Source organism: Zootoca vivipara, chromosome 12 (assembly GCF_965207765.1).
Source record: "Zootoca vivipara chromosome 12, rZooViv2.hap1.1, whole genome shotgun sequence".
NCBI classification, from domain to species: Eukaryota; Metazoa; Chordata; class Lepidosauria; order Squamata; family Lacertidae; genus Zootoca; species Zootoca vivipara.
The window spans coordinates 34899427-34921095 of record NC_142595.1 but is presented as its reverse complement, the minus strand read 5'-3'; the positions used below and the strand labels follow the sequence as shown (position 1 = coordinate 34921095).

Genomic DNA, 21669 nt, shown 5'->3' with positions numbered 1-21669 from the left:
ATATTCCCAAAAGATATATTTCTGGTCTTTTACTATGTGAAGTTCTTGGTAACTTTTTTATTTCTTCCTGGATCATTATTTCCTCCCCCCCCCCTTTGTGGGTACAGTATATGGAAACATGAGAATCTTATTCTGTTAAGAAGCGGAGGTGGGGGAATTGCATACCAACCAGAAGTGAGGTATTTTTAGGGAGGAGGTAGCGCACGAAGCATTCTACATAGGCGCCATTATGGGAAATTCCCTTCCCATTCTACGATGTGCATGAACCCTTGTCCCGCCCCCAGCCCATAGCTGCCAAGTCTCCCATTTTTCGCGGGAAACCCCCGTTTTTAAAGCCATTTCCCGCTGTTATCCCGAATGGCGAAATATCCCGTAATTCTCCCAGATTTTCAGAGCAGCTCCTGCTGGCCAGGGAGGCTCCTTCTGCGCATGTCTGGACATGCGTAGAACCAATTTCGGGTGCCGCTCTTCCCATGTCTGGGCACCGGAAATCGGGCAGCGCTGGCACCGGAAGTCGCTTCTACGCATGTCCAGACTTCTGGTGCTGCGCCGCTGCTGATCCTGGATTTTTCAATCCGGGAGTTGACGGGTATGCCCCAGCCTCCTCTTCATTTGTGCCTCGTGCGCGTCAATCATAAAGCAAAATGTCAGCCTCTAGCTTTGTAGGCCTTGCATCAATCCTGTTGTTACTTCAGAGTAAGCATCAGACACAGCGAGACTTGCTGTTGAGTGAAGAATCCTCTTGCTTTCAGTCTTTTTTAGTACAGCTTCTGTTGTTTATGTAAACATAAGTATACCTGAAGGAGCGTCTCCATCCCCATCGTTTTGCCCGGACACTGAGGTCCAGCACTGAGGGCCTTCTGGCGGTTCCCTCACTGTGAGAAGCAAAGCTACAGGGAACCAGGCAGAGGGCCTTCTCGGTAGTGGCGCCCACCCAGTGAAATGCCCTCCCATCAGATGTCAAAGAGATAAATAACTACCTGACATTTAGAAAATACCTAAAGGCAGCCCTGTTCAGGGGAGTTTTTAATGTGTGACATTTTAATGTATTTTTTAATCTTTGTTGGAAGCCGCCCAGAGTGGCTGGGGAAACCCAGCCAGATGGGCAGGGTACAAATAAATTATAATTACAATTATCATCATCATCAAACCGTCCAGAGAACTTGGATGGGTGGTCATCAAACACAATGAGGCAGGATTGCTGCTCAACTCCTTGCAAAAGCAACGCAACAGAGATAAGAGGCTGCGCTTCCCCGATTCTTTCTTCTGCTGTAATTTCATTCTGCAAGGCTGGGATGAGAGCTTCCATAGGCTCCGCAATAGGGGTGCAATAGCAAAATGGCTAATTGCAAACAGTCCTCACATTGGCTTTCTCATTTATATGGGGCAAAATGAGAACAAAGGGATTTATTGTACGTACAGTACTCACAGGACAACCGTAGGGACTTCTTCATAATGTTTGCAGTCCAGTTGCTCTTGCCTTATGGCATTTACTGATCCCCTCCGTGTCCCTTGCTATCCCACCAAGTGAGTCTGCAGAATTCCCAAGGTGGCTCCAACGTTGATCAGTGGTAAAGAAACTGCAAAACGTTCCGGTTCAATCTGCATGATCTCCAGGTAGAATTGTTCCCTCTGCCCTGTTGGCAGCCGCTCTGGAATGCTGCTGACCGTCAGACAAGATCAGGTGCAGTAGATCATTATCCCACCCGACCTGTGGCCAAGTTGGATAGAAACTTTTTGATAATACAATAAAAGAAACTACGGTAATCTAAATAAAAACAAAGGGAGAGAGTGAAAAGAAAAGAAGGTGAGGCCTCTCTCAAAGGTAGCTCTTGTCCAGGCATCCCCAAACTTCGGCCCTCCAGATGTTTTGGACTACAATTCCCATCATCCCTGACCACTGGTCCTGTTAGCTAGGGATCATGGGAGTTGTAGGCCAAAACATCTGGAGGGCCGCAGTTTGGGGATGCCTGCTCTTGTCTCACACAGAAAGTGGTGGACCCTCCCAGCTCTCACTTGGGAGCTTTCGTTTCTTCTCCCAGTCCCTCACCCTTGGAGGTCTTTCCTTCCCTACCTCTCACTCAAAGTCCTTCCACCAACCACCCATTTTTGGGCGTCCTTGGATCCCCAAAAATGGATCAGAGCACCAATGGGGGGTAAAGGGGGGGGCTTCAATTTTATGCCTGTGCATTACATAAAAGAAATTATTCAAAGCATTCACTCTAGAATGACACCCAACTGAGAGGACAGGAAAAGGGAGTTTTCAAGCAAGGGGTTTCTGGGAGAGAGAAGGAGGAAGATGGGCTGAGATCCGTCTTGGAAAGGGAGACAAAAGGTTCCCTGCACTGCTGTGGGCCATGTTGTAAGATCTGGACTCCCTCCATGCAAACTGAAGGTGTAAATAGGTGAATAAACCATCTTTTATTCTGTGTCTTTTATTCTTCAAAGGGACACAGATCCTGTGTGTGCGCCTGGGACCCCATGGGCTCTTGCCACCGCTTGGCAGAGAGAGGGGCAGAGACCCAGCTTTTTAAACATTGCTGTATTAATACATGTCAGCAATGGTTAAACTTTAATCAACGTTGTCTTTATACTGGCACAATCCATGCGGACAAAGGCACAGCCTGCAAAATGCTGACAATCATGGTCAGCGCTTGTAGATCACTATGCAGAGGACTTGGCAAGCCCCATGCTTAGCACTTGGCAAGTGCAATCTGCTGATCCTCGGGTCATGTGAGGCTCCATGCTTTACAAGACCTGATGATCAGTTGGTTGCGGTTTGAGAAACCCAGGTCTTTACCGGCTCTACTGGCCAGCTGATCGATGGTACCTGCCACTCCTGTTTGGGTTGAGTCGGATCTTTTACCTGCTCCAGCTCCAAACCTTAAGTTTAAAATGCCAAATTTGGAAAGGAAAAATTGAGAGGCTACAAAACTCATAAAAAGGCAAAACACAACAAATCTTAGGCTTCTATTTACAGAATGTAAAATAAATCGACATCTCATGGCGGACGAGATTCACATAATAAGCAGACGCTTTGCATCTAATTGCATTTTATTCCAAAGCTTACAATCAGTATTTGCTGGCATTTGTTGCAAATCCACCCACCAGACTGGCGTTTCTGATAGTAAAATCTGGTCTAGCTGCCGCCTCGCCTGGAATGGGTCATGCGTGGTCCTGAGGATAGGACACCCCCAGCTGCCTACGGATTTCATCCAGGATAGAGTGGAGAAGCTCACTGTCTCCATGAGACATGATGGGGCTCTCCTTCAGGCCTGAGGGAGAGGAAAGAGAAAGGAGAATAAGTCAGGATGCTCTGCTGCTGTGCACAGTCCGCCCAGGAGTGCCCAAGACTTTTACCTTGAAGGAGACATTGCCTGACATGTTCTGCTTCATAGCGCAGGCCAGTGGATTTGATGAAGTACAGTTTTTGGGAAGGATGAGGAAGAGGAAACTCTTCCTTCTGTCCATTTACAACCAACTCGTCTGGGCACCAGAAGGGACCGGGGATCTGCGGGAACACAGCTGTGAGTGGAAGCATATACCAAAATAGGCCCTAGAGCTCTCAGAAAGGGGTTGTTTCGGGCAATTCATTTGTAAAGATATAGTTATGGGGCTCAAACTTTCCCAGGAGGGAAGCTCCGGGCCATGCTTATGCTGACATTTATGTTTTCCACAACATTTTGCACGTAGGTCAAAAGTTGATTCTTCCATTCAGTGCGAAATGTGCAAATTAAATAAATTTCTACCTGGTGGTTGTTGTTTTAACTCCGCGGTCTCCGGATACACACACGTGTGTGTATGTGTGCTTTTCTCTGTCCTACCCCCACCCACCCAAACCATCCTTCCTTACCATCTTGGTCCCTAGAAGAGCCTACGGAATCCTGGATTGTGATCCTCCTGAAGCTTCCTTTTGTTTCTGGGAAGATGCAAAGTGTATCCCCTTCTCCATGTGGTCCAGGACTTACCTCAATTATCCCCTTGGTGCCAGTAATGCTGGCTTTGTTGGGCATCCAGGCCATCATGGTATAAGTGAGGGCAGCTTGGCGTTGGCCAGAGTAATTCAGGATAACTGAAGCTGTTTCATCTACCCCTTGGGGGAAACAAGCAACAGTGATTATACCAACATGCCAGTTAGGCTGTGTTAGCCGCATTATATTCTGCATCCACTGCACACTGAGATCTTGTTTTTCCTACCTAGTCTGGACCTATTTGCACGTATTATACCCCTGAAGGCAATTCTTCACAAACTGGGCTGTGTACACACACACACACCACACATTTAAAGCACAATGCAGCTTTCCTACTAAGTACCGCATTGGCCCAAATATAAGCTGCACTCCCCCCCCCCAAAAAAAATGGGTTGTGAAAAGTTAAAGTGTGGCTTATATTCGCGGCCTTACCGCAGTGGTACACTGGTACCTTGGTTCTCAAACGCATTGTTACTCAAACACTACAAACCTGGAAGTAAGTGTTCCGGTTTGCAAACTTTCTTCGGAAGCCGAATGTGCTCCATTTTGAGTGTTATGCTTCCGGTTTGAGTACCCTGCTTCCGTTTTGAGTGTTACACCGAGGTCTGTCTGTTTTTGCTATTTATTTTGAGTTTTTGTTTTTGCGGCTTTTTTTGCTTTGTTTTTCTGACTGTGTGGAACCCAGTTCAGATACTGGCTGATTGATTGTGTGACTGCAGTACATTGTTTATTGCTTTCATTTTATGGATCAATGGTCCCGTTAGATAGTAAAATTCATGTTAAATTGCTGTTTTAGGGGTTGTTTTTTTAAAAGTCTGGAACGGATTAATCCATGTTGCATTACTTTCTATGGGAAAGCGTACCTCGGTTTTGGAACGCTTTGGTTTTGGAACGGACTTCTGGAACGGATTAAGTTTGAGAACCAAGGTGCCACTGTATCTGGTGTACACTTGAACCCCTTGTGCAAAATACTGACCTCTGGAGGGGACCAGGACCAACCCAATACTAACCTGTTCCATGCAAGAACCCTGAGGCCACAATGGACTCTGGCTTCTCCCCATCAAAAACCATGCAGGCCAGCTGAACACAGTAGACACCAATATCCAGTAAGGCGCCTCCACCAAGATCTTTCTCCACAGCCCTGGGGACAGTTTGGTTAGGGACACCAAAATCGGTTTGAACCACTAACACATCCCCAACAGTCTTTTGATCGAGCAGAGAGCGGATCTTCTCCAAAGCAGGGAAGAAGCGGGTCCAGCAAGCCTGAGGACAAATCAGAACATTCGCCTACTGCAGCCCCATGCCAGGGGTTTGTGCTCCCTTTGTTGGAGATGCCAGACCAAAGCCCATCAGTTCCATATGGTGCCCCTTTGGCCTTCAGGGAGCGCTTCTGCCTCTTACCTCCATGAGGAAGACCTCCTTTTCCCGAGCTGCCTGCACCATCTTCTTGACCTCTGCAGCGTTCATGCCCAGGGGCTTCTCGCAGAGCACGTTTTTCCCAGCCTGGATGAAGAGGAGGGTGGCTGGCAGGTGGTGGGGGTGCACAACTCCCACATACACCACATCTGCAAAAAGAAAGGGAAGTCCGGAGGAAAGCTTCGCTCCTGAGCTCAGCCACAGCCAACATTTATCTTGAGAAAGAGGCAGAGCCATACATTTAAAGCACACCTCCCTTAGCAAAGCGACAGTTCTCAGGATTCTTGTGCTTTAAATGCACTTCCAATGTATACAGCTAGAGTCTGAATGGTTGGGGAGACCCTCCAGGCCTGCCCATCTCCCCCCCTTTTTTTTGCTCTTGGTACTTTCCCTCCCTGCACCCCCTTGCCTCAAGCCCCACTCCTCAATGGCCTTGCTTCTCACCCTCCTTCAGTGATTTAGCTTGGCTGGAATATGCCCTTGAACTCCAACAATGCTTCTTGCTTGTTTGGAAAGAAAACAGAAAGGGGTGAAAGAGAAACTGTGGTGTTTGCAGCCAAAATCACAAATGCATGTTTCCTATTTCTCCTATGCCTGTAGGAGGTTTAGATCTAAACCTACAATCCATTCCCAACAGAAAATGGTCTACTGGACAAATGTAAACATGCATATCGTTTGCTCCGCCCACTTTTCCCTCTGCCCCCTCCCACCAGGGACATGTGGCCCTTGGAAAGTTGCCCAGAAGGGAATGTGACCCCCAGGTTGGAAAAGCTTCTCCACCCCTGTTGGATGATGTTCCCATTCCAAAACCCAGTTTACTTCGTACGGTAGAAGGGGATTTCCCCTCTCCCTTGGGGGGACAGATGTGGCACATCTGCTGCACATGCAGAAGACCTGAAGATTCCACCTCCAGCATCTCCAGGTGGGGCAAGTCAAGTATAGACCATATTGAGCTGGATGGACCCCATGGTCTGACTTGGAACAAGGCAGTTTCCTCTCTCCAGATGTTCCCGGGGTTTCGAGGAAGCTTTCTCACCAATGTCCGGATCCTGAGCCAGTTCTGCGTAAGAGCCATAGGCCTTGGGGATGCTGTGGTTCTTGGCATATTCCTGTGCCCGGCTCAGCTCCCGAGAAGCAATGGCCAACACCTGGGAGGTGGGTGGGGCGAGAGACAGAGGAACAGAGTATGACTCTAAAACAGTACAGGACTGGAACATAAAGAAAGACCACCTTCTGCTGGAAGGGCTTGTCCAGATTGAAGTAAAATAAAAAAAATTCCTTCAGTAGCACCTTAAAGACCAACTAAGTTTTTATTTTGGTATGAGCTTTCGTGTGCATGCACACTTCTTCAGATACAGTGAAATGGAAGTTTCCAGGCACTTATGTAGAGAAGGGGTGGGGAGGGGTGGGGATGGGGAGGGGGGATCACTCAGAAGGGTGGTGGAAATGGGTGATTGACTGACTGATAGCTGTTGATGACCGCAAACGACTGCAAATGGTTTTGCATGAAAAAGCAAGGGTTGAGATGGCTGAAGATCGCTTATCATGTATAATGAGATAAGAATCCGATATCTCTGTTCAAACCAGGTCCCTCCATGGTTTTGAGCTTGGTGATAAGTTGCAGTTCAGCAACTTCTCTTTCCAGTCTATTTCTGAAATTCTTTTGTAGTAAGACAGCTACTTTGAGATCTTGTATAGAATGTCCTGGGAGATTGAAGTGTTCTCCTACTGGTTTTTCTGTCTTCTGGTTCCTGATGTCAGATTTATGTCCATTTATCCTTTGGCGTAGGGTTTGGCCTGTTTGTCCAATATAGAGAGCTGAAGGGCACTGTTGGCATTTGATGGCATACACAATGTTAGAAGATGAGCAATTAAATAGTCCTGAGATGGTATGTTGGATGTTGTTGGGGCCAGTAATGGTGTTGTCTGGGTGTATGTTGTCCAGATAATGGTGTTGTCTGGGTGTATGTTGTCCAGATTGAGCAGCTACGGTATTATTTCCAGAGGGCCTTTTGCTTGTTCATCCTCCATCTGCAGACAGGAACATAACCTATGAAGAGGCCTGCTGGATCAAGCCAAAAGCCTATCTGCTTTTCCTGGGGCTGTCAACTGGATTAGACATTGTATAGAGCAGGCATCCCCAAACTCCAGATGTTTTGGACTACAATTCCCATCTTCCCTGCTAGCTAGGGATCATGGGAGTTGTAGGCCAAAACATCTGGAGGGCCGCAGTTTGGGGGTGCCTGGTACAGAGACTTGTGACTGCATACCTCCAACATTTCTCCGATGGAAATAGGGACGTCCCATCTCATAATAATAGCTTTACTATTTGCAGTATACCCCGCACACATCTTATTGGGTTGTCCCAGCACTCTGGGCAGCTTCCAACATGCATAAAAAGATAATAAAACAGTAAGAAACCCTTCCCTATACAGGAATGCCTTCAGATGGTTCAGGGGTCGGTTAACTCAATACTCTGCAACATTTCTCCAATGAAAATAGGGACATCCTAAGGAAAAGTGGCACATTCCAGGATCAAAACAGAAACCGGGACGGCTTCTCTAGATCAGGGACTTCCCTGGAAAATAAGGGCATTTGGAGGGTCTGTGACTGCTTGTCCCGCTGCCAGATGAATCCCAGGGGAGGCTGCCAGCTGAGTTAGGGGCCACAGCAATCCAGCTGCATTGTTTTATACTTTTTGAATGTCCCACAATCTTATCATGAAGCAGTTGTGTTCTTATAAATCAAGCACAGCTTGTTGTTTCTTTTTTGTATTCCAATGTATTCCTTATCAATAAAAAAACCCGGTGTGGCACGAGAAAGTGTGGCCCAGAGAAAAAAAGTTTGAGAACCACCGGGCTAGTGCAACTATGGATGGGAGGTCCACTGCCCAGATCAGACAGAACCTGCCAGCTACTGGTGAATAGTAGCTACACAAGTAAATCAGGATGAATACCCAACAAATAGGTCTTCTTTAGGAGCGTCTAGTTAGTAGGCCAGGGAGAGCCGCCAGGTTCACAATTTCTTGAATATAGGAATCTAAATTGCCCCTTTCCTTAAAGCCAGCCCCACTACCTTCTTCTGAATCGCATCTATAATGGAAACCACAGAACCACCTGCCTTCTCCAGTGATCTGGCACAGGGATGGAAACGGTTGGCCTTCCTGATGTTGTGGGTCGCCAACTCCCATCACTCCCAGCCAGCCCGGCCAATGGTCAGGGATGATGGGATTTGTAGTCCAACATCATCAGGAAGGTGACAGATTCCCCACCCCTGATTTAGCATCTTGGCTTCCAGAGACCCCAGTCTCTTTAATTCTAGTTCTCCCTTCTTTCCCGGGGACCAGGTGCCCTCCCCAGTTTGAACTTCCCATTCAGTTCCATAGGTGGGAATAGCCCCCCTCCATCCATCTTCGGTCTGTGCTCCACTTATTACCTTGTGGTCCTCTGATGGCAGAGTCTTCATAGCCACTAGAAAATCGTGGCTGATCTTGCCGGCAGAGCAGATCCCCCAGCGGGTGGCCGTCATGGTAGCAGAGAGGAAGAGAGAGAGAGGCGCCGTGTGTGGACGGAGAAAGGCAAGCAGTGCTTGGGGTGGCTTCTAGCGCAGGGAAAGGACCGCTGCCCCTCAGTCAACGTCCATGAAGCTTGGACTCTGGACTTGGGCACCTGCCCAGCTATGGAGCGAGAGAACCAGCAGGGGGAAGCAAATCCCTCTGATTGGGAATCATGAGACTGAGTTCAAGAGAGCACTGTCCTCACAGGACACAGGTTTTTGGGTGTGAGGAGGACAAGCTTTTGGGCCAGGGTTTATTCATGGCAGATCCTGCTAGGCTGGAAAACATTGGAGAAAGGGCCGACTGACTGATGCAAAACACTTGCTAGCAGCTTTCTTTGGCTGTTGCTTATTAACGCCACCGCTCTATGCTGGCCCATGACATTGAGAGTGCCCCTGTGGCTTCCATTTTGACAGTGATATATCAGCGTGGAAGATGATCCGAGGCAGGTGGGCTTAGGGATAATATGATATCTAGGATTCATTCCCTCTAACTTAGATGCATAAAGCATCTGTGCTGGAGATCGGGTATGTGGGAGAGAAGGGAAGATGCCCTTTTCTCCTTCTCCATCCCCATGGCTTTTGGTGATGGCAGCACAAAGACTGGGTGGATGATGAACTTGGAACAGACCCCAACAGCCAATGAGAAGAGACTGGAGTGGGGCACTTCAACCACAGTAATTTATCACTTTAAATAAAGCTGTATGAATGAGAAGGGACAGCACAGGTACTGGTATGTATGTGGGTGTTGTTCCAGGAGCCAGGTACGTATCTTAAGAGGGCTTCAATTTTGGGGGGTGGGGGGTGGGTGGGTGGGAAGTGGTTGGACAAGCCAGTTCACCAAGGAGTTATCCACAGTTACATTTGGCCTTGCTCTTTCCAGGCACAGTCCCATGCTTTAAAGATCTGTGTCTGGGTGCTCTGAAAACCAGCAGGTATAATAGGGGCATTCTGGGATCAAATCAGAAGCCCCCGGGGGTGTGTGTGTCAGGTGGTTTTCGTAATACCAGGACTGTCCCTGGAAAATCTTGGGACACTTGGAGGGGATGTCGGAAGCTGTCCTGTTTACACTGCCTTGTTTACATTGACTTGTCAGCAGCTCCTGAGGGTTTTAGACAGGAGTTTTCCCCACACATACCTGGAGACTGGGCCATCCCAGGATTTTTTGCCACTGTGGGCAAAGCACCCCCATGCTACCCCCTGCCCCACAGATCCTGGACCCCTCACTGTCCTGCTGGCACACCTCCGCTGCCGCCACAATGCAGCAGCAGTGGCAAGGGTTATGTGGTCAGGACGACGGTACTGTGGCAGTGGTGAGGGCAAATCCTGGGCAGGCTGGCAGCGTGGACTCAGGGGTCAGATCTGCCACCTGAGGCAAGTGGCTTCATCTTGCCTCATGCATGGGCCACCCCTGCCTGGAGAGGCCGAAGATTGAACCTGGGGGTTCCTGCATGCTAAGCAGATGTTCCACCACTGAGCTATGGCCCCTCTGCAAAAGGAGCCTTGCTGGATTCAGACCACATGGTGTCCATGTGGCAGTGAGTTCCACAGATTAACTGGGCACCTTGTGAAGGCGTACTTCAGGGCTTCATTGGCAAATGGCTCACTGAGACAAACAGGTCATTGGCCACAGGGTGTGGTTTGTTCCTTTGTTCTAGTTTCTCAGATTTTTTTTCTAGAAAGGGTATATCTGGATTAAACTGGAGGGTGGCAGGAGATATGGACTGGTATTGTTTGCTAAGAATGCTGTGTGGGTGCTGTGAAAAAGGTGCCTATCCTGGGAGCACCCATTCCACCAGTAATACCCATCTCACTGGAAACATCCTTTGTCCTGAATCTTCTTCCATCCAGCTTTATTGGACAACTCCGCTGAGTTCTAATGTTATGACAGAAGGAGAAAAAGTCTATCTACTTTCTCTATAAATAAATAAAAATAAAAAAATTGTCCAGTAGCACCTTAGAGACCAACTAAGTTTGTTCTGGGTATAAGCTTTCGTGGGCCTGAAGAATATCTGAAGAAATGTGCATGCACACGGAAGCTTATACCCAGAACAAACTTAGTTGGTCTCTAAGGTGCTGCTGGACAATTTTATTTATTTATTTCAACTGCATCAAACCAACACAGCTACCTACCTGAATCTACTTTCTCTATACTATGTATAATCTCTCTTTATTGCTAAACTAGAAAGCCCAACACATTTCCGCATTAGGTAGTTGCTCCACCCCCTTGATCATTTTACACAGCATTCCAAGTGTGGTTCACACTGTAGATTTGTATACAGGCCTTACGGCACTGGTGATTTTATTTTCGGTCCTTTTCCTACTGATCCTGTTGTAAGCCAAAAATGGCTTATCTTCTGAGTTACGCCAATAAAACTCAGAGACAAGAGGAGTTTAGGAGTCCATTGTTGTTTATTGGAAAGCAATAGGTTACAGTCGAATCTGCAATCCCACCCAACGTGGGGCAGGGGAATTTATAACATTTCAAACAAATAATTTCAATTTAACCAATCATATTCATCATTACAGTACCTCATTCTAGTTTAGTACGCATGTCCATCATTACTTCATTCTACGGTAGTTTAATCATAGCTGCCAAGTTATCCCTTTTTTAAAGGGAAATTCCATTATGCTGAATAGGCTTCCTCGCGAGAAAAGGGAAAACTTGGCAGCTATGAGTTTAATACGCATGGACAATAAAGCATTGCTACCTAAACCTTGATTCTCAGCAATCTGTTACATTTTGTTAGTTTGCATGTATGGGAACTTGTGTTACTTGTAGGCATCTGCACTATGTATCAACATATGTTCTAGCTTATGAATTGCATCTTTGTGACTGACGTATTCACAGTCTTTCTTTCTTTCCCAAATCCCTCTTTGCCAAATCATGAGTTTCTTAAAGCAACAGGTTACCATAACTCTTCTATTATAAGCATATTCCAAGATTTATAGGGATTTACATTATCACCTTAATTATGGCCCTTTGGGCCACTGCCACAATCCCTTTTAGATTAGTTGTAGTTTCCGGGTCACCTTCAAAGGTAGCCCCACATAGAGCGCATTGCAGTAGTCCAAGCGGGAGATAACTAGAGCATGCACTGCGGGCAGGTAGGGTCTCAGCCTCCGTACCAGATGGCAAATCTTAGAAGGCTGTATAAGCTTAGAAAGGGTGTGTGTGTGGCTTGTGAGAGGGCATGGCTCAGATCGTCATGACCCAGCACATCTGAATTTGCCACTACAGTACTGGAGCCAACACTTTCCATATTTCTCGGGCAGACTGGTCTTCTGGGGGGAATGTGCCCCTAGAGGGCTGAAAAGAGGGCAGCATACTACAGCAACCAAACAGCAGAGGAGAGGCTTGAATCCAATAACTGAAGCTCATGGAACAACTTCTGCTTGTGCAACACCCGCCCCCTCTGCTCCCCGCCAGCCCTTGCCACTCTCTCAGGCAGATTTGGTGGGCACCCAGCGAGAGGAGAGGAAGCTCTATTGTGTGAGAGGAAGTCACAATGACTTAATTGGATACAATCCAATCATAGCTGCCAAGTTTTCGCTTTTCTCGCGAGGAAGCCTATTCAGCATAAGGGAAAATCCCTGTAAAAAAGGGATAACTTGGCAGCTATGAATCCAATGCATTTAATGTGGAATGATCATGCCTTGTTCAAGAACATTTTACGTGTGTGTGTGTGTGTGTGTGTGTGTGTGTGTGTTTGTGTGTGTTTGTGTGTGTGTGTTTCCACATGACATCCAGTCCAACCCCCTGCCAAGCAGGAAACACCATCAAAGCATTCCTGACATATGCCTGTCAAGCCTCTGCTTAAAGACCTCCAAAGAAGGAGACTCCACCACACTCCTTGGTAGCAAATTCCACTGCCGAACAGCTCTTACTGTCAGGAAGTTCTTCCTAATGTTTAGGTGGAATCTTCTTTCTTGTAGCTTGAATCCATTGCTCCGTGTCCACTTCTCTGGAGCAGCAGAAAGCAACCTTTCACCCTCTTCTATATGACAACCTTTTATATATTTGAACATGGCTATCATATCACCCCTTAACCTTCTCTTCTCCAGGCTAAACATACTGTTATGTACTGAGCTGAATCCTAGAACAATAGGATTCAGAATCAGCGGGAGCTACCCAATCCAACTCCAGGTGGAAGTGAATCCGCAACCTGATTGGCCTGCTGGAGCAGCCAATCAGGCGGCTGGCAGAAGTGAATCTGCTACCTGATTGGCCTGTAGGAGCAGCCAATCAGGCTGCAGGCAGAAGTCAATCCACAATATAATTGGCCCACAGGTGTAGCCCTGAAGTAGCCAATCACGCAAGGCCCATTGTGTAAATAATGTATATAAGCAGATGGTTTTGGGAAAAGAGCCATTTGTCTTCTCTTCTCCTCCTTGATGACTATGAGCTGAATAAAGAGCATGAAATTCACTCTCGACTCCGAGTATATTTCACTGGCGACGAAGGTGGGATCCTGCTGAGCTGACCGCCACCACGCACTGCACCACAGCACCGCCACCTGCTGCACCGCTGCATCGCACTGTGCATCCAGGCTTCAGCTCCAGGACCCAAGGAACCCAGAATGGCAACTGACAGCAGCTTCTCGCCATTCAAACCAGCATCAGGAGACTGGGAAGGGTACGCCGCTCGTTTCAACTTCCTCCTGCAAGCGAAAGAAGTCACCAACGATGCCATGAAGAGGGCGACATTCTTCAGCGTCTGTGGAGAGGAGACGTTTGAAATCGCCCGGGCTCTCCTTGCACCTAGAGATGTCGCTACCGTCTCTTACAAAACAATAATGGAACGGCTGAAGGAGCACTTCTCACCACAGCCCTCGGTGGTAGCTTGCCGAAATGCCTTCTACGCAAAGCGGCAAGCCCCGGGGGAAACCATAACTGGGTTTGTGACCTCCCTCCGCCAAGCCGCCCGGTTATGCAACTTCTCAGAGTTGGAAAACATGCTTCGTGACCGCCTCGTCGGTGGCCTGAGGGACGAGATGTTACAACGACGCCTCTACGCCAAAAAAGACCTCACGTTCCAGATTGCTCTGGAGGAAGCCCTGGCAACCGAAGCCGCCGAGAGGTCAACGCAAGAGGCACGACCGGCCCCGCCATCCCAACCGAGGGTCTACCACGAAGACCTCACCGACGAATCCGAATCTGACAGGGAGGAAGTACACCGAGTACAGCGGCGCACTCAAGCAGCACACACACCACAGCAGCCTCGACGAGAAGGAGGGAACTGTGCAAGCTGCGGGGAGAACCACGAGAGGAGGACCTGTCGTTTCCGCAACGCAGAGTGCAGGCAGTGCAGAAAATTGGGACACATCGCCCGGGTGTGTCAGGCTCGACTCACCCGTCGACAAGCATCAGATGACCGACCCAGGAGCCCCAGGTCACACGGCACCATGCACCAAGGCAACTCGACGGAGATCACGGACTACCAGGTATTCCAGTTGCCCCATCCCAGCACAGAGAAAATTTATATAGAGGTACAGATAGAGGGAGCCCCATGCCGCATGGAGCTGGACACGGGTTCAACTCTATCTATAATCTCGGCCCGAACATTAAGGGAACTGTGCCCTAATGGGGGTCCCAAACTAAGGCCGGCCCCATTCACCCTCCGGGACTTCCAGAAACGTAAGGTCCCTACAATGGGGGTGGGGACCTTCAGGGTGCAATATCGAGGGCGAAAGCAACAATTGGACTTGCTGGTAGTTAAGGGCCCCTACGTTAGCTTACTGGGACTGGCATGGTTTGGACCTCTGGGGCTAGCCGTTACCGGGGTGAACCGCACTAGCTTACAAGTGGACGTGGACGCCATATGCAAAGAGTTTCCAGGGGTTTTCGATGGGGCATTGGGACAATATACAGGACCCCCCATTGCCCTACAGCTAGACCCCGCTGTACGACCCATCAGGCACAAGGCCCGCCGGGTCCCGTTCGCCCTGAAACCCCGCATAGACGAGGAATTGGACCGGCTCGTGGAGCAAGGAGTGCTGGAGCCGGTGCCCAACGCCCCCTGGGAAACTCCAATTGTCACACCCGTCAAGCCTAACGGTTCGGTCCGCATCTGTGCAGACTACAAATGCACCATAAACAAGGCTCTCACGGCCCATGCATACCCACTGCCAGTGGTGCTGGCATGCGACGCCTCTCCCTATGGCATCGGCGCTGTCCTGGGACACCAACTCCCGGATGGAAGAGAGGTGCCGGTGGCATACTTCTCCCAGACGCTTGCTGCAGCCGAACGAAACTACTCACAGATTGACAAGGAGGGTCTGGCAATCGTGAAGGGCGTAAAAAAATTCCATGATTTCTTGTACGGGCGGCCCTTTACCATAGTGACTGACCACAAGCCGTTGCTTGGCCTGTTTGCCCCCGAGAAGCAGACCCCCCAAGTGTTGTCTCCACGTGTCCTCAGGTGGTCAATTTTCCTTGCCGGCTACCAGTATGCACTAATCCACCGCCCTGGGAAGGCAATGGGCCACGCAGACGCCCTCAGCAGGCTACCACTACCAGAAACAGGCCCCGACCCAGCGCCTGCGCAAGAGGTTATGACCCTGGAGCTGCTTCCCGACCGACCCATTCAGGCACAAGAAGTTGCGCACCATTCCACAAAAGATAGGGTCATCTCCCGGGTCCTGGACTGGGTGTGGCGAGGATGGCCCAGCAGCAGCCCCGGGCCAGAATTCGCTGGCTACACAAACCGCAAACATGAACTGTCGGCCCACAAGGGGTGCCTGTTATGGGGAAGCAGGGTTGTTGTTCCCCAGCCCCTCCGCAAAAGGGTCCTCACAGCCCTACACGAGACACACCCAGGGGTAGTGAGGATGAAGGCCCTTGCCAGGAGTTATGTGTGGTGGCCGGGGATTGACAGAGAGATAGAGGCCTGGGTCCAACACTGCCAGACCTGCCAAGAATCCCGCCCAGATCCCCCAAGGGCCCCAGTCCAGCCCTGGGAGTCCGCCCGAGATCCATGGTCACGCTTGCACGTGGACTTCGCTGGCCCCTTCCAGGGAAAAACATTCTTCATAGTGGTGGATTCCTACACCAAATGGCTGGAGGTCGCACTGGTACCGTCCACTTCTACGGCGGCAGCCATCCGGGTACTACGTAAGCTGTTTGCAACCCACGGGCTCCCTGACACCCTCGTCTCGGACAATGGAACCGCATTCACGTCAGAGGACTTCCAGACCTTCACAGCGCAGAACGCCATCCGCCACATCCGCTCAGCACCATTCCACCCTGCCACCAATGGCCAAGCGGAGCGCATGGTGCGGACCACCAAGGACAGCCTCCGCCGCATGACACAAGGGGACTGGGAATACCGCCTTGCCGCATTTCTTCTAGCACAGCACAGCACCCCAAGCACAACGACGGGCCGGAGCCCAGCTGAACTACTAATGGGCCGGCGCCTTGCAACTAGACTGGACCGACTTCACCCCGACAGAGCTCAGGATGAGGTAGTGGTGGGGAAAGGCAGGAACCCCCGGACATTTGTGGCCCAGGACCCAGTGTATGCAAAGAATTTTGGGGCAGGCCCAGCATGGGTACCCGCCACAGTCACCAAGGTGACCGGTCCCGTGTCGTACGAGGTACTAACGGAAGGGGGGCAATGTTGGCGCCGCCACTGCGACCAGCTACGGCGACGATTCCCAGGAGGAACCCGGGAGGAGAGCGGGACAGAAGGGTCCCAAGGGGACAGCAGGGCAGTGAGGCCTGTAGAGCGAGAGGGGTGGGCAGGGGAAGCAGAAGCAGTAGGCACAGAGGGGCACCCCGAGGCTGGAAGGACACCGGAACCAGAGCTACAACCTAGTGGTTCAGTGGCGCCAGACCAGACAGCCCCGGCACAGCCAGCAGCCTCGGAACACGAGCCAGAACCAGAACCCCTGACCAAGGAACACCCCAGGCCACAACGCACACGGAGGCGGCCAGCAGACCTTGGGGACTATGAATGCAACTTCCCGGGCAGGACTGGAACTTAGAGGGGAGGGGTGTTATGTACTGAGCTGAATCCTAGAACAATAGGATTCAGAATCAGCGGGAGCTACCCAATCCAACTCCAGGTGGAAGTGAATCCGCAACCTGATTGGCCTGCTGGAGCAGCCAATCAGGCGGCTGGCAGAAGTGAATCTGCTACCTGATTGGCCTGTAGGAGCAGCCAATCAGGCTGCAGGCAGAAGTCAATCCACAATATAATTGGCCCACAGGTGTAGCCCTGAAGTAGCCAATCACGCAAGGCCCATTGTGTAAATAATGTATATAAGCAGATGGTTTTGGGAAAAGAGCCATTTGTCTTCTCTTCTCCTCCTTGATGACTATGAGCTGAATAAAGAGCATGAAATTCACTCTCGACTCCGAGTATATTTCACATACCCAGTTCCCTAAGCCGTTCCTCATAAGGCATCGTTTCCAGGCCTTTGACCATTTTGGTTGCCCTCCTCTGGACACATTCCAGCTTGTCAGTATCCTTCTTGAACTGTGGTGCCAAGAACTGGACACAGTATTCCAGGTGAGGTCTGACCAGAGCACAATACAGTGGTACTATTACTTCCCTTGATCTAGATGCTGTTCCCTTGATCTAGATGCTGTTCCCTTGATCTAGATGCTGTTGTTCTGTGTTGTTCCCACACTGGCAGGAACCTTTTTTTTTTTTTTTAAGGAAAAGAATGGAATAGCGCAAACTCCACAGATGTGGAAGTTTCTTATTGCTATTCTGCACGTGGTGTGGAATTTGTGCAGTGGTGTTTGGAGCGGTTGAGGCTCCCCCAGCCCGACACATTTCCGCCCCGTGCCTTCTCAGCTGCCTTCCTGATGACCAACAGATGGGCTTCAGAATTATTCAGCGTTCCTCTTGATTTCGTTTTCTCAAAAAATAATAATTGTGCAGTGGTTATAGGACAGCTCCATCTAGCGGTTGTTATCCTGTACTGTACATTTCCCTATCACTATCATGGAAAGGCGTTGCAACCACTAAATAGTTATACATAACGTCATTATATGTTGTATAACTTCGTAAAAACATTGCACGTGCTAATTCGTATGAATGCAGAATGGAACAAGTGAGGTGACACAAGTGATATATAACCTCTGTGCATGTGTTGTGCCAACAAATCAGGATTTATGCCTAATGAACAGACATCTGGAACCAGCTCAGTCCATTGTGGACCATTTAGCCTTAATTTTAATTTAATTTCCCTAACAAAAATGTCCCCTTCATGGATCAATGCCTTGTCGTGGCGAAGGGGCTTGAATAACTCAGAGAAGCTATGAGCTATGCCATGCAGGGCCACCCAAGATGGACAGGTCATAGTGGAGAGTTTTGACTAAACGTGATCCACCTGGAGAAGGAACTGGCAAGCCACTCCAGTATCCCTGCCAAGAAAACTCCATGGACAAAGACAACAGGCATATAAAAGTTATGACGCTGGAAGATGAGCCCCTCAGGTCGGAAGGCGTCCAACATGCTACTGAGGAAGAGCGGAGGACAAGTACAAGTAGATTCAGAGCTGATGAAGCGGCTGGGCCAAAGCCGAAAGGACGCTCAGTTGCGGATATGCCTGGAAGCGAAAGGAAAGTCCGATGCTGTAAAGAAAAATATTGCATAGGAACCTGGAATGTAAGAACCATGAGTGGAGGTAAGCTGGATGTGGTCAAAAATGAGATGACAAGAATAAATATTGACATCCTGGGCATCAGTGAACTAAAATGGAAGGGAATGGGCGAATTCAGTTCGGATGACTATCATATCTACTACTGTGGGCAAGAATCCTGTAGCAGAAATGGAGTGGCCCTCATAGTCAACAAAAGAGTGGCAAAAGCTGTAATGGGATGCAATCTCAAAAATGACAGAATGATCTCGATACGAATCCAAGGCAGACCTTTTAACATCACAGTAATCCAAGTTTATGCACCAACTACCGGTGCTGAAGAAAGTGAAATTGACCAATTCTATGAAGACCTACAACACCTTCTAGAAATGACACCAAAGAAGGATGTTCTTCTCATTACAGGGGACTGGAATGCTAAAGTAGGGAATCAAGAGATAAAAGGAACAACTGGCAAGTTTGGCCTTGGAGTTCAAAATGAAGCAGGGCAAAGGCTAATAGAGTTCTGTCAAGAGAACAAGCTGGTCATCACAAACACTCTATTCCAACAACACAAGAGACGACTCTACACATGGATATCACCAAATGGACAGCATCGAAATCAGATTGATTATATTCTCTGCAGCCAAAGATGGAGAAGCTCCATACAGTCAGCAAAAACAAGACCTGGAGCTGACTGTAACTCAGATCATCAGCTTCTTATAGCAAAATTCCAGCTTAAACTGAAGAAAGTAGGAAAAACCACTGGGCCAGTAAGATACAATCTGAATCAAATCCCTTATGAATACACAGTGGAAGTGAGGAACAGGTTTAAGGATTTAGATTTGGTGGACAGAGTGCCTGAAGAACTATGGATGGAGGCTCGTAACATTATACAGGAGGCAGCAATGAAAACCATCCCAAGGAAAAGGAAATGCAAGAAAGCAAAATGGCTGTCCAACGAGGCCTTACAAATAGCGGAGGAGAGGAGGCAAGCAAAATGCAAGGGAGATAGGGAAAGATACAGGAAACTGAATGCAGATTTCCAAAAAACAGCAAGGAGAGACAAGAGGGTCTTCTTAAATGAGCAATGCAAAGAAATAGAGGAAAACAATAGAATGGGGAAAACCAGAGATCTGTTCAAGAAAATTGGAGATATGAAAGGAACATTTCATACAAAGATTACCATAATCAAGGACAAAAGTGGTAAGGACCTAACAGAAGCAGAAGACATCAAGAAGAGGTGGCAAGAATACACAGAGGAATTATACCAGAAAGATATGGAGGTCTCGTACACCTCAGGTAGTGTGGTTGCTGACCTTGAGCCAGACATCTTGGAGAGTGAAGTCAAATGGGCCTTAGAAAGCATTGCTAATAACAAGGCCAGTGGAAGTGATGATATTCCAGCTGAACTGTTTAAAATTTTAAAAGATGATGCTGTTAAGGTGCTACACCCAATATGCCAGCAAGTTTGGAAAACTCAGCAATGGCCAGAGGATTGGAGAAGATCAGTCTACATCCCAATTCCAAAGAAGGGCAGTGCCAAAGAATGCTGCAACTACCGCACAATTGTGCTCATTTCACACGCTAGCAAGGTTATGCTTAAAATTCTACAAGGCAGGCTTAGGCAGTATGTGGACCGAGAACTCCCAGAAGTGCAAGCTGGATTTCGAAAGGGCAGAGGAACCAGAGACCAAATAGCAAACATGCGCTGGATTATGGAGAAAGCTAGAGAGTTCCAGAAAAACGTCTACTTCTGCTTCATTGACTATGCAAAAGCCTTTGACTGTGTCGACCACAGCAAACTATGGCAAGTTCTTAAAGAAATGGGAGTGCCTGATCACCTCATCTGTCTCCTGAGAAATCTCTATGTGGGACAAGAAGCTACAGTTAGAACTGGATATGGAACAACTGATTGGTTCAAAATTGGGAAAGGAGTACGACAAGGTTGTATATTGTCTCCCTGCTTATTTAACTTATATGCAGAATTCATCATGCGAAAGGCTGGACTAGATGAATCCCAAGCCGGAATTAAGATTGCTGGAAGAAATATCAACAACCTCAGATATGCACATGACACAACCTTGATGGCAGAAAGCGAGGAGGAATTAAAGAACCTTTTAATGAGGGTGAAAGAGGAGAGCGCAAAATATGGTCTGAAGCTCAACATCAAAAAAACCAAGATCATGGCCACTGGTCCCATCACCTCCTGGCAAATAGAAGGGGAAGAAATGGAGGCAGTGAGAGATTTTACTTTCTTGGGCTCCTTGATCACTGCAGATGGTGACAGCAGTCACGAAATTAAAAGACGCCTGCTTCTTGGGAGAAAAGCAATGACAAACCTAGACAGCATCTTAAAAAGCAGAGACATCACCTTGCCGACAAAGGTCCGTATAGTTAAAGCTATGGTTTTCCCAGTAGTGATGTATGGAAGTGAGAGTTGGACCATAAAGAAGGCTGATCGCCGAAGAATTGATGCTTTTGAATTATGGTGCTGGAGGAGACTCTTGAGAGTCCCATGGACTGCAAGAAGATCAAACCTATCCATTCTTAAGGAAATCAGCCCTGAGTGCTCCCTGGAAGGACGGATCGTGAAGCTGAGGCTCCAATACTTTGGCCACCTCATGAGAAGAGAAGAATCCTTGGAAAAGACCCTGATGTTGGGAAAGATTGAGGGCACTAGGAGAAGGGGACGACAGAGGACAAGATGGTTGGACAGTGTTCTCGAAGCTACGAACATGAGTTTGACCAAACTGCGGGAGGCAGTGCAAGACAGGAGTGCCTGGCGTGCTATGGTCCATGGGGTCACGAAGAGTCGGACACGACTAAACGACTAAACAACAACAACAAAAATGTGTGTGGCCTGCTGCTGGACACTAAAAAAAAAAAAGTTCAGTCTTTCTGGCTCTATTAACCCTCTCCTGCTCTCAGTGGAATGAAATGAACCTTAAAAAAAAAGAATTCTGGCTAAATGCAAATTCAGGAATCCCACTCTGCTTAAACCAAAGTATTACTTAACTGTAAATAATAATAATAATAATAATAATAATAATAATAATAATAATAATAATAATAATATTTATACTCCGTCCATCTGGCTGGGCTTCCCCTGCCACTCTGGGCGGCTTCCAACAAACATT

At 48.4% G+C, this 21669-nt stretch overlaps 1 protein-coding gene across 6 annotated transcripts; it reads right to left on the bottom strand.

The window, feature by feature from the left end:
* Positions 1-996: 996 nt before the first annotated feature.
* Positions 997-9053, bottom strand: LOC118095891 (trans-1,2-dihydrobenzene-1,2-diol dehydrogenase-like). 6 transcript variants are annotated; one of them, XR_004693838.3, is made up of 9 exons: positions 8823-9053; positions 7658-7768; positions 6424-6535; positions 5373-5536; positions 4982-5234; positions 3969-4093; positions 3361-3511; positions 3109-3275; positions 997-1711 (listed from the first exon to the last, which is right to left on the bottom strand). XR_004693838.3 is itself a non-coding variant. In XM_088654933.1 (9 exons), exons 2-9 carry the CDS (start codon positions 7692-7694, stop codon positions 3166-3168), a joined length of 1011 nt encoding a protein of 336 aa, XP_088511059.1. In that variant the 5' UTR covers positions 7695-7768; positions 8823-8956; the 3' UTR covers positions 3037-3165. The 6 variants fall into 6 exon arrangements, 3 of the variants coding, with proteins under 3 accessions (XP_088511059.1, XP_034993103.1, XP_034993104.1); XR_004693837.3 differs by having other exon boundaries at positions 1604-1711; positions 3071-3275; XM_088654933.1 differs by lacking the exon at positions 997-1711 and adding an exon at positions 5832-5890 and having other exon boundaries at positions 3037-3275; positions 8823-8956.
* Positions 9054-21669: the final 12616 nt, after the last annotated feature.